Source organism: Rhinoraja longicauda, chromosome 17, assembly GCF_053455715.1.
Source record: "Rhinoraja longicauda isolate Sanriku21f chromosome 17, sRhiLon1.1, whole genome shotgun sequence".
Classification (NCBI taxonomy): domain Eukaryota; kingdom Metazoa; phylum Chordata; class Chondrichthyes; order Rajiformes; family Arhynchobatidae; genus Rhinoraja; species Rhinoraja longicauda.
Genome location: NC_135969.1, coordinates 5,104,944 through 5,118,656, shown reverse-complemented (window position 1 = coordinate 5,118,656; position 13,713 = coordinate 5,104,944). Strand labels below are relative to the sequence as shown.

Sequence of the window (13,713 nt, the reverse complement as noted above, 5' to 3'; positions counted from 1 at the left end):
GCAACGGGTTTGAGAATTGATTAAGGTGTGTTCACACGCTATATCATCCTCTGTAGGGGACGTAACCCAGATACCACGGTCATTGACACCTCTATAAAAGAGAGCTAAACTGAGGTGTTGGGATTGCAGGGGTTTCCCCAGCCTTCCTCTTGATGAAGGCACATCACGACTGCCTTACAAAATGCAATAAACAAGTTCAGTACGTTAACGAGATTCCGCAATAACACATCACGCAAAACTGCTTCATGACACAATCAAATGGTAGACTAAAAGGGTTCACGCCCATTGCTGGTGCCAATATATTACATTATAATTCCACATGCAGTCAAAAGAATATTGCCCTTCATTGACTCCTCCAAGAACCCTCTTCTCCCATCAGGCAAAAAGGTAAAGAAGTGTGGCAACTTTCGAGTCATATTCTAGCACGAGTCCACTACTTCAAGAGGGGAAGCTGAAGAGGGATCATTGGCCAAAGAAAAAGGAAACTAAAATGAACACATTTGCAAATTCTTCCTTTGGAACCGATGTTATAGTTTTGCAAAATCCAACAATGAGCATATCCCGACGGGCAAAAGGTACAGAAGTGTGAAAACACACACCTCCAGATTCAGGGACAGTTTCTTCCCAGCTGTTATCAGGCAACTGAATCATCCTACCACAACCAGAGAGCAGTCCTGAACTACTATCTACCTCTTTGGTGACCCCCAGACTATCCCTGGTCAGACTTTGCTGGCTTTACCTTGCACTGAAAGTTATTCCCTTATCATGTATCTATACAGTGTAAATGGCTCAATTATAATCATGTATTGTCTTGCTGCTGACTGGTTAGCACGCAACAAAAGCTTTTCGCCGTACCTCGGTACACGTGACAATAAACTAACCTGAACTGAACAGTACAAAACATCAGATTGAATCTTGTATAGTCCTGGTTCTGAACAGCTCAGCTAATTTGCTAAGGTAACCTCCTGAGGCTGCAATTTACATCTGTTTACATTTCTTCCACCATTAAAAAGCACCCTCCAGAGGTTATGAGAGTGACACTCAAATGTTGCCCATAGTTCATGTTCTTTGGGAAGGGTGATGATTTACAACAGACAAAGCCATGCCAAATAAAAGAAAAGTGTACATAATCTGATCTACCAGTGTGGACGAGGAATTCCTTCAGCTGCATCTACAGCAATCCAATTTATTTTTTTAAATACTTATTTCCAGCCCCCCTTGGCAGCATTTTGATTGAGACAGCGTTATTTAAATTACTTAGCCACTTCCTCCCTTGGCACTTGCAATCCATGAGGGAAATCGGACAGGCGTCGATGTCTTTCCGAGAACCTTCTTCGCAAGTCACATGGAGCATAACTTGCAGTAACTTGCCGTTGACAATCCCCCAATGAGGAAACAAAACATTTGTGGCATCTTTCACAGACACGTGTTTCTTCGTAGCAGTTTCTATAATATCCACCAAATCAAAGCCAGCCAAACAAATCTCTTCCACCTCTCACATACATGCCCATGCCTTCCGGCTAGTCTTTGCAAAGAACCAAATCTAATGGCATCTCCACCACCCACTTTCTGTTTTCCGCATGGAAAACAAAGTCCTCTAGCAAAGTCTTTCAGCAGCAGGACTTTCAGCTCACCGAAGGTAGATAGAAAATGCTGGAGTAACTCAGCATCTCTGGAGAGAAGGAATGGGTGATGTTTCGGGTCGAGACCCTTTCTCAGCTCACCGTATCTATACCGACCATTAAGTACCTTTCCCTGCTCATCTCATTTGTAATCTACTATGCCTTGGCGATCCAACTCCATGTCTAGGTGCTTCTCATCTGTGGTGAGAATATGTGCGTCCACCACCATCTCAAACAGAGCTTTCCACCATCTGGGTGGAAACAAAGTCTCTATCAAAACCTCTCCCTTAATCAACCCTATGCGATTACCACCATCTCAAATAATATCGACTAACTCAACACACACATTGGGAAATGAACAAGATTTTCCAGATCGTCAAGCCCAATTTCCACCCTGAGCCTCTGGCAGATTTTACAACAGGAGTTTGTAAACAGAATCAAATATTTTTTAAGCCTTGGTTGAAACTACAACATGCACAAGGTTTCCGAAAAATTCCCTCGAGTGACAGAAGAAAATGGTAGGCACGTGGGAAACCTGCTTAACGGTAAATGTAAAATTAAATCGTTTTAACTATTACATAGGCTGAATTCACAGATTCAGGAACATGCAATAAATGAGAGAATTATATATTTATTTTCCAAACTCCAGTGTACCATGTGCAACATGAAAAACTTGATTATTAATTTCTGCCCAACTAAATCCTTTTCTCCTATAAGGTTTGATCTTTTACCAATCATAATAAGTTAGCATATACGATTATTAAGGGGTTGGACACATTAGAGGCAGGAAACATGTTCCCAATGTAGGGGAAGTCCAGAACCAGGGGCCACAGTTTAAGAATAAGGGGTAGACCTTTTAGAACGGAGATGAGGAAAAACTTTTTCAGTCAGAGAGTTGTAAATCTGTGGAATTCACTGCCTCAGAAGGCAGTGGAGGCCAATTCTCTGAATGCATTCAAGAGAGAGCTAGATAGAGCTCTTAAGGATAGCAGAGTCAGGGGGTATGGGGAGAAGGCAGGAACGGGGTACTGATTGAGAATGCTCAGCCTTGCAAGGGGTGACATAGAATCAGGAGATGTTGAATCAGTATGGATAGAAATGAGAAATTGTAAGGGTAAAAAGACCCTAATGGGAGTTATCTATAGGCCCCCAAACAGTAGCCTCGACATAGGGTGCAAGTTGAATCAGGAGATAAAATTGGCGTGTCACAAATGTAATGCTACGGTGGTTATGGGAGATTTCAACATGCAGGTAGACTGGGAAAATCAGGTTGGAAATGGACCCCAGGAAAGAGAGTTTGTAGAGTGCCTTTGAGATGGATTCTTAGAACAGCTTGTACTGGAGCCTACCAGGGAGAAGGCAATTCTGGATTTAGTGTTGTGTAATGATCCTGATCTGATAAGGGGACTAGAGGTAAAAGAGCCATTAGGAGGCAGTGATCACAACATGATAAGTTTTACTCTGCAAATGGAAAGGCAGAAGGGAAAATCGGAAGTGTCAGTATTACAGTATAGCAAAGGGGATTACAGAGGCATGAGGCAGGAGCTGGCCAAAATTGACTGGAAGGAGGCCCTAGCAGAGAAGACCGTAGAACAGCAATGGCAGGTGTTCCTGGGAATAATGCAGAGGTTGCAGGATCAATTTATTCAAAAGAGGTGGAAAGACTCTAAGGGGAGTAAGAGACACCTGTGGCTGACAAGGGAAGTCAGGGACAGCATAAAAATTAAGGAGAGGAAGTATAACATAGCAAAGAAGAGTGGGAAGACAGAGGATTGGGACTCTTTTAAAGAGCAACAAAAGTTAACTAAAAAGGCAATACGGGGAGAAAAGATGAGGTACGAGGGTAAACTAGCCAATAATATAAAGGAGGATAGCAAAAGTTTTTTTAGGTACGTGAAGAGGAAAAAAATAGTCAAGGCTAAATAGTGGGTCCCTTGAAGACAGAAGCAGGGGAATTTATTATGGGGAACAAAGAAATGGCAGACGAGTTAAACCGTTACTTTGGATCTGTCTTCACTGAGGAAGATACACACAATCTCCCAAATGTTCTAGGGGCCGGAGAACCTAGGGTGATGGAGGAACTGAAGGAAATCCACATTAGGCAGGAAATGGTTTTGGGTAGACTGATAAATCCCCAGGGCCTGATGGTCTGCATCCCAGGGTACTTAAGGAGGTGGCTCTAGAAATAGTGGAAGCATTGGAGATCATTTTTCAATGTTCTATAGATTCAGGATTAGTTCCTGTGGATTGGAGGATAGCAAATGTTATCCCACTTTTTAAGAAAGGAGGGAGAGAGAAAACGGGTAATTATAGACCATTAGTCTGACATCAGTGGTGGGGAAGATGCTGGAGTCAATTATAAAAGACGAAATTGCTGAGCATTTGGATAGCAGTAACAGGATCATTCCGAGTCAGCATGGATTTACGAAGGGGAGATCATGCTTGACAAATCTACTGGAATTTTTTGAGGATGTAACTAGGAAAATTGACAGGGGAGAGTCAGTGGATATGGTGTACCTCGACTTTCAGAAAGCCTTCGACAAGGTCCCACATAGGAGATTAGTGCGCAAAATTAGGGCACATGGTATTGGGGGTAGGGTACTGACATGGATAGAAAATTGGTTGACAGACAGAAAGCAAAGAGTGGGGATAAATGGGTCCCTTTCGGAATGGCAGGCAGTGACCAGTGGGGTACCGCAAGGTTCGGTGCTGGGACCCCAGCTATTTATGATATACATTAATGACTTAGACGGAGGGATTAAAAGTACCATTAGCGAATTTGCAGATGATACTAAGCTGGGGGGTAGTGTGAATTGTGAGGAAGATGCAATAAGGCTGCAGGATGACTTGGACAGGTTGTGTGAGTGGGCGGATACATGGCAGATGCAGTTTAATGTAGATAAGTGTGAGGTTATTCACTTTGGAAGTAAGAATAGAAAGGCAGATTATTATCTGAATGGTGTCAAGTTAGGAGGAGGGGGAATTCAACGAGATCTGGGTGTCCTAGTGCATCAGTCAATGAAAGGAAGCATGCAGGTACAGCAGGCAGTGAAGAAAGCCAATGGAATGTTGGCCTTCATAACAAGAGGAGTTGAGTATAGGAGCAAAGAGGTCCTTCTACAGTTGTACCGGGCCCTGTAGAGACCGCACCTGGAGTACTGTGTGCAGTTTTGGTCTCCAAATTTGAGGAAGGATATTCTTGCTATGGAGGGCGTGCAGCGTAGGTTCACTAGGTTAATTCCCGGAATGGCGGGACTGTCGTATGTTGAAAGGCTGGAGCGATTGGGCTTGTATACACTGGAATTTAGAAGGATGAGGGGGGATCTTATTGAAACATATAAGATAATTAGGGGATTGGACACATTAGAGGCAGGAAACATGTTCCCAATGTTGGGGGAGTCCAGAACAAGGGGCCACAGTTTAAGAATAAGGGGTAGGCCATTTAGAACGGAGATGAGGAAGAACTTTTTCAGTCAGAGAGTGGTGAAGGTGTGGAATTCTCTGCCTCAGAAGGCAGTGGAGGCCAGTTCGTTGGATGCTTTCAAGAGAGAGCTGGATAGAGCTCTTAAGGATAGCGGAGGGAGGGGGTATGGGGAGAAGGCAGGAACGGGGTACTGATTGAGAGTGATCAGCCATGATCGCATTGAATGGCGGTGCTGGCTCGAAGGGCTGAATGGCCTACTCCTGCACCTATTGTCTATTGTCTATTGTCTATTATCACATTGAATGGCGGTGCTGGCTCGAAGGGCCGAATGGCCTACTCCTGCACCTATTGTCTATTGTCTAATGTCAGCACCATGAAGCACGGTGAGGTATCAGAAGCTTGCTGCAGTCACACTGAGAACTGTACACACTGGTTATCATTTTGGTCAGCCAACTATTGGGGCAAAAACATCGTAAGTAACATCTTTGGAAAACATGCTTCAACCAGGGTTTACTGGTATAGTAACCAGAAGTGGAGCCCAGAGTCAGCTTTTCTTCCTTTATTTATCTACAATCATAATGCCAATTAAACATTATCCAGTTTCAAATGACAAGCGGGTAGGAAGGAAGTGCAGATGCTGACTTAAAGCAAAGACACACACAAAAAGCTGGAGTAACACAGCAGGTCCGACAGCATCTCTGGAGAAAAGGAATAGGTCGAGACCCTTCTTCAGACCGACAAGTGGCAAGCATTCAGCTCAGCTTGTAGAACACAACAATACAGTGCCAAAACACAAGATGGACGCCCATTGAGCCACCTGCAAATTTATTATTTTCTTAATCATTGCATAGGTTGCCTCAATTCCAGGCCAAGATAAGACTGATTAATAAAACTCCCGCTGGTCTACCAAGGAGTTTGAAAGCCCCACATACTAGCCAGGAGCATAAATAAAGGAAACTCCAGCAAAGGCGGCACGGTAGCGCAGCGGTAGAGTTGCTGCTTTACAGCGAATGCAGCGCCGGAGACTCAGGTTCGATCCTGACTACGGGTGCTGCACTGTAAGGAGTTTGTACGTTCTCCCCGTGACCTGCGTGGGTTTTCTCCGAGATCTTCGGTTTCCTCCCACACTCTAAAGACGTACAGGTATGTAGGTTAATTGGCTGGGTAAATGTAAAAATTGTCCCTAGTGGGTGTAGGATAGTGTTAATGTACGGGGATCGCTGGGCGGCACGGACTTGGTGGGCCGAAAAAGGCCTGTTTCCGGCTGTATATATATGATATGATATGATATGATAAGCATCAAATGTTTTGGCTCCGAAAATAAGAGAAGGGGTTGGGTGTAAGAAAGAGGGATGGAAGGAAGAGCAAAGGAGAAGCAAATAAAAACATGCTTTCAATGTTAGTCTGATCGCAGAAAGTTGATTTTATTGGACAACTAGACCAAGTGGGGCCCATTCCTTGCAGAGGGGGGACAGGGAAGGGGAGAGGGTGTGACTGAGGAGCCCTGGATCCTGTATTGGTGTAGCACCCTCCCCCCCCCCACTTAATCCCCCTATTCCCCCCACCCAATCCCCCTATTCCCCCCTCCTCCCCGCACTGACCGACTCCATCCCCCCTGCGCACCCCCACTTGCCCCTCCCCTGCCCCCACCCCCCACTAGCCCTGCCTCCACCCCTATTCCCCCCTCTCCCATTCTTCCTGCCAACACCCCACTCCCCCCACCCCAATCTTCCCTCCTCCCCACCCCCACTTTCCCCCACTATTCCCTCCTCCCCAGCCCCTCTCCTCCCCCCACCCCCACTCTCTCCTCCCCCCACCCCCACTCTCTCCTCCCCCCACCCACCCCCTCCTCCCCCACTCTCACCCTTCCCCCCCACCCCACCATTCCCACCCACTCTTCCCTCTTCCCCACCCTCCCCTGACCCCCACTGCCCCCTTCCTCCCCACCCCACTCTCTTCCCCCCACCACCACCCCCCCTTCCCCCCCACACCCCCTGTCACCTCACCCACCCTCCCCCCTCCCTCCCACCCCCACTCTCTCCTCCCCCATTCCCTTCCCCCCACTCTCCCCTGACCCCCACTGTTCCCCTTCCCCCCCACCCCTACAGGAGGTGGAGGGAGCGCCGGACTACTCGAGACGGGCAGCGCGTCGGCCGTGGTCTAGCCGAGGTGGGATTACTCGCAGCGGGTGGGGGAAGAGGGGAGAGGAGCCATGGGGAGAACATACAAACTCCGCAGAGACAAGCACCCATTGCCAGTATCGAACCCAGGTCTCTGGCGCTGTAAGGCAGCAACTCTACTGCTGCATCACCAAGCAGATTTATACTCTGAGTAATTCTTACTCTTTATACAAGCAGCGTATAACGCCCGCATCTGGAAGTTTCCGCTCAGTAGCTGGATGGGAGCTTGTTCTGTGACAGGAAGCAAGAAGTCAATCTTTTTGTTTCCTCAGTGTACATATTTTTGGGTTCCGCCATTCAGACTTTAGTAATTGGTAGCTGGACAACAAACGTTTTCTTCAGAATTCTTTAACGCTGGTCAAAGTAATATTTTCAGATGCAATCATACTGATTCTTGTTCTAAGATATGCTCGCCTGATTACCAACCACAATCTGGAAACATTTTCCTAATGATAGCTAAAGCATGACCATAAATAAATGTTATAAAATGGGGGTAGGTGGTGTAAACGAGAGGAGGTTGCACTTGACTACAACACAAAACATTGCAGTGTCACACCGAAGAAATGTCCATGAATATTTTTGCCTGATTTTGTTTTCCCAATATGCAGACAGTCAACAAGCCCAAATTCATTGCTTGACCCACTTTTGCCCCAAGCCTCTCTTCTAAAACGTTGTCAATTTTTTTGGCATTGTTCCCTTGTTACTGCGACATTGAGGCAGAGCTTTGAAACTATCAAAAGATGAAGAACTATCCAAGTCTAAAAATTGGATACTTGGCACGCATCCAAGTCAGATGGCATAATCCGCAGAAGGTAATGTTGATTCTGATCATTCTCTTGGGGTAGAGGTCAAAGGGCCACGATATGCTATTGAATTGCATCCTCTAAAAAATTAAATCAAACCACAATGTTGAAAAAGTACAGTGGATCACATTCTTTGTTGTAAAGGAAACCTCGCCAAAGTTTAGAATGACGATACCTAAAATTATTAGGGAAGGAAGAGTATACAGTTCTACAGCACAAACTATAAGGGTGGCGTACCTGAAGAGCTACTACCTTACAGTGCCAGAGACCAGGGTTCGATTCTGACCACGAGTGCTTCTCTACACGGAGTTTGTACGTTCTCCCAGTGACCTGCGTGGGTTTTCTCAGAGATCTTCTGTTACCTCCCACACTCCAAAGATGTACAGACTTTTGGTTAATTGGCTTGGTAAATGTAAAATTGCCCCCCGGTGAGAGTTGGGACAGTGTTAATGTGCGGGGATCGCTGGTCGGTGCGGACTTTGTGGGCCGAAGGGCCTATTTCAGCACTGTACCTCTGAAACTAAAAACCAAAACTAAGGTGAGAAGGGAATCAAGCGCCCATCAAGCGAATGCAGCGCCGGAGACTCAGGTTCGATCCTGACTACGGGTGCTGCACTGTAAGGAGTTTGTACGTTCTCCCCGTGACCTGCGTGGGTTTTCTCCGAGATCTTCGGTTTCCTCCCACACTCCAAAGACGTACAGGTATGTAGGTTAATTGGCTGGGTAAATGTAAAAATTGTCCCTAGTGGGTGTAGGATAGTGTTAATGTACGGGGATCGCTGGGCGGCACGGACTTGGTGGGCCGAAAAGGCCTGTTTCCGGCTGTATATATATGATATGATATGATATGATAAAAGAGCACCATGTGACAGGCTGGAAGGCCAGGATTTCATTTTTGCCCGATAATATTGCCCTTATCAACACGATAAACCAAGAAGTCAGACTATGCAAAGAAATACTGAACCAATTATGGTTTAGTTCTTTCCTCCTTCCTGCTCCTCTCTCCACTCTATCCACAAAAAGAGAAGTTTGCTTTACACTGATAGGAGCAAGGGTTGTGACAAGTGGAGAATTTGACAGGCTTTTTATTTTGAACATGACTGACAATCCTATTTGCAGAGAGAGTATTTATGCAAACAAACTATCTGGTTAGGAGTTTTCTTTGGACCCAGACGATTTCCTGCAACTTTTACCTCAGTAAAACTAGATGGACGTAAATAAATCACTGTAAATGACAACAGAACTCAAGGACAGGCATTACCAAATGTGCCAATCCCATGTCTGAGACTTTGCTTGCCACTCAGGATACTCCAACCAGTTCCATCCTTTGTAACCCAATGTAGCCTAACTGTTCACAGACTCCAGACAAAGAAAACTTACACTTGAACATATAGCCTGCTGGCTTTGGAGACTTGTTCATTCTCACTTTCCACATCATCATCTCCATGGTCTCCACTGAACTTCCTCTTGTTGGGGCTGATAGGTGGAGGCCCCGTGCGATGGTTGACCAGTGCAGACGTCACGGGGATCGACTGCATCCTACCATCACTCCTCAACGCAGCTTCACCTGTAGATTAAATGGCAAAGGTTTTATTCCTCTCAAACGCCGGTTGTTGGTACAACATAACAGCTTAAAAGTATGCTTTTGTGTTAGACGAGAAGATTTTTTTTAAAATTGTTTTTAAATTGCACCACACCCAACATTACAATAAACGTTTATTATATTTTACCCATTCTCCGACTGGCCATACCCAAATGGCACAAGAGGGGAATGATCCTTCTTACTTTGGATAATATCTGCTGCTTTGCTTCACTGTCGTGAGAAATATAACTTTGCATCGAGTTACCCAGTGCTGTGGGAAATTGTGTTTCTCTATCCGCACAATCAAGAGCTGCAGCAGAGGAAAAATCAGCTTGCCAAACTAAACCTTGCTGGCTTATTGAAGACTGTCAAATGTTCTATAGTACATCTACACAGGCATAAAATCCAAGCAGGCTCACACACACAAACACACACAGAATGCGGATAGGAAAAATTAAGTGCCTATGCCCAAGACTGATACGAGGCCTCGTCTTCAAACTACATTTTAAAAAAAGGCAACGAGCTGAAAATTCAAGAGATTTATTGTTGGTAGTTTTCCCTACTGCATTAAAGCCAGCGAAGGAAAACCACACCGTAGTTCACCAAACAAATGTCCTATTTTGCTGGCTGGGTTGTCCCCGGCTGTCTCACCACGCACCATGACAACCAAAAATGACATCATGATTTTTGGCAAGAAACACTACAATAAAGCGAGACAAAAAAAAGGGCTTCAACAGCAGTTTGAATGCATTTAATTTAGTTTTTGTCTAGTAGAACCAGATACTACGCATTCAATAGACAATAGACAATAGGTGCAGGAGGAGGCCATTCGGCCCTTCGAGCCAGCACCGCCATTCAACGTGATCATGGCTGATCATTCTCAATCAGTACCCCGTTCCTGCCTTCTCCCCATACCCCCTGACTCCGCTATCCTTAAGAGCTCTATCCAGCTCTCTCTTGAATGCATTCAGAGAATTGGCCTCCACTGCCTTCTGAGGCAGAGAATTCCACAGATTCACAACTCTCTGACTGAAAAAGTTTTTCCTCATCTCAGTTCTAAATGGCCTACCCCTTATTCTTAAACTGTGGCCCCTTGTTCTGGACTCCCCCAACATTGGGAACATGTTTCCTGCCTCTAACGTGTCCAACCCCTTAATAATCTTATACGTTTCGATAAGATCTCCTCTCAGCCTTCTAAATTCCAGTGTATACAAGCCTAGTCGCTCCAGTCTTTCAACATACGATAGTCCCGCCATTCCAGGAATTAACCTAGTAAACCTACGCTGCACGCCCATTCCACACACACACACACACACACACAATATTCATGTGACTTTTTTTTAAACGAGTCATCAGCCTCATTACCAGGGAACGTTTTGATAAGTTTCCAATTCTGCTTTTCCTGACGGCTTATTCATTTTGAAGCAGCAAGAGAACATTTTACATACATTTTCTTGCCCAGCTGACCTGCTATGTATAGAATTTCCACCCTCTTCCCCGTGGAATTTCAACCTTGACGCTTGCCAAGTTAGTTCTGCTCCCCAGGAAGGAAGTTCTCAACCCGCCAACAGATGTGAAAAAGCTAAAGTAAAATCAAAAAACGTGCAGAACCCATCAAAGTGGCAAATTGGACACTGAAAGTTTGGAAATAAATTAAGCCAAGCCGTCATCACTTGAAGATAAAATGAAAGCCAAACCCTCATCAATTGTCCTGCAGATAGACACAATAAGCTGGTGTGACTCAGTGGGACAGGCAGCATCTCTGGAGAGAAGGAACGGGTGACTTTTCGGGTCGAGACCCTTCTTTATCCTGCACCTTGAGCAGTGCACATCAAGAAATCTTAAACAATCTGATTTATGATTTATACCCTAATTAAAAACACCATTTCCAAATATTCCAGCCTACAAATCTAAAGCAATCACAGGCAAATGGATGTTTAAAAATGGCTGCAGATTGTTCAGATTGCATTCTTGGTTCAATGCAAACTAGCCCTCTATCAACATCATGCAAAGCAAAATCTCTCCTGAACACAAACCTCTGGCCACTTTGATTCTTCCACAACACCGCAAATTATTATAACATTCAAATCCCATTCTCAGGTGTGCCAATAATTTGGCCGCATTCAGCAGGAGAAGGAAGGGGGAAAAAACACTAATAGCTTTCTAAATCAGCTCCAGATGATTGAATTTGAGAAAACGCAGTTCCTATGAAAGCGTTCGAAAGATACCACAGAAAGCAGTGGATAAATATGGACGCAGTGCACACAAGTTGCCCTAGGAGGAGCATATCCCGTGATCTGTGGGAAAGAAATGCATCTGCAAAGTTCACTCTCTGTTGAATGGGAAATGGTTTAATATATTAAACTGAAAGTCCAACAAACATAGAGTTATGGAATGATTTCTTTCAGAATTAGTTATATATATGCAGGTGCCAAGTTCTATGTTCTGACCTATTTTCCCACGTGGGAACTGGAATCACCACTAATTTGCCACAAAGGAATTCAGGAACAATGTCTCTCGACATAGTTATTTTAAAAATAGAAAACCCGTAATATATTTTATTGAAATATAACTGACAATTACACATGGAATAATTTTACTGATGGATGTTATACTGAAACATTTTTATTGAGTATTCAAAAGTAAATACAAAATAACCCTAGGAATGATTTGACTTAGTTTTAAAACAAGAGAAATCTGAAACTGCGGACAAGGGTGTAGAGATTTCATGTACAGGCAATCCCCATGTTACAGGGGGTTGTTGTGTTTTAGAAAGCAGCCCATATTGAGATTTTGTGTTATCTCGAAGCAGTATCATCTGCACACATATCAAAAGATAAATATAGTCTTTACTCCTCCCTCAACAAATTCTGTAAGCGTGAATTTCATTCTGTATCCTAAACACGAGTTGTGAATTCCGTGCGGGTGAATTTCTTTAACCCAAAACACCATTACACGGGAAGAGGGAGCAGTGGAGCACACTTGTGCTTGGTAGAAGCATTAGAGGGGAGTGTTGAAAGTCTCACACACACTGCCTTGGAGGGGTGATGGAGGCTGAATCTATCTTCACATTTAAAGTACCTGGTTGAACAACTGAAACTATAACGCCAATAATCCAGGAGTCAGATTCAAGGAAGAAACGGAGGGCTATAAGACCTTCCTGGTGGGGGATGAAGGTGTAGAGTGACTGAACATCCACAGTAAAGATGAGGGAGTGGGGGCTGGGAAAGCGGAAGTCATTGAAGAGACGAAGGGCGTGTGGAGGGGGGGGGGGGGGGATAGGATGGAGTCGAGGTACATGGAAATCTTTTCAGTGGGACAGGAGCAGGTAGAAACAATGGGTCTGCCAGGGCAGTTGTATTTGTGGATTTTGGGGAGAAGGTAAAACCGGGCCGTGCGAGGATGGGAAACGATATGGTTGGAGGCTGGAGTAACTCAGAAGAAGGGCCTCGACCCAAAACGTCACCCATTCCTTCTCTCCAGAGATGCTGCCTGTCCCGCTGAGTTACTCCAGCATTTTGTGCCTATCCAAGAATCTAGGATATGGAATCAGCCTGATGAGCATCTTTGGCTGATATGGACCTGACTGAGCTTGATGGCTTCTTTCCAGACGGTAAAATTCTGATTTAAAGAACCCCCCCCCCAAAAAAAAAGGAGAGATTTAAGCGTCATTTGCTTCAAAACTTAATCATGAACAAATGGCACAAAATGAAAGAAGATTGATGTTTTGAACACAAAGAAACATACAGAGACAATTCACTAAGATATTCTTCTCATTGTGACCTTTTTAAAAAAAGACACCTGCTTGAGAATTTTAAGGATTTAGTAGCCAGATGGTCACTCTATTTCCTTGCCTCAGCTATAGAAACTAGAATGCTGAATTTAGATTTACATTCAATTGTTAGAATTGGATCAGATTCGAAAGCTCATTTAAACTACAAATTCTAGCTTAGCTGCCAAAGAACAACGTAATATTTGCAATTGATTGCAAATCAAAATACAATGAGGAATTGTTTACATGGAAAACACATGGAAATTCTAGAGGCTTATGCATATGCATGAGTACATTTTCAGTCTTAATTTTAGTTGCAGTTTAACAAAG

At 44.5% G+C, this 13,713-nt stretch overlaps 1 protein-coding gene across 2 annotated transcripts in view; it reads right to left on the bottom strand.

Annotated features, from left to right (window-relative positions):
* Window positions 1-13,713, bottom strand: part of vgll4b (vestigial-like family member 4b) — a 148,759-nt gene that overhangs the window by 42,668 nt on the left and 92,378 nt on the right. For both annotated transcript variants that reach the window (XM_078413990.1, XM_078413989.1), the window contains one exon: window positions 9,410-9,596. In XM_078413990.1, the coding sequence (XP_078270116.1) occupies window positions 9,410-9,596 (187 nt within the window). The remainder of the gene's footprint in view (window positions 1-9,409; window positions 9,597-13,713) is intronic.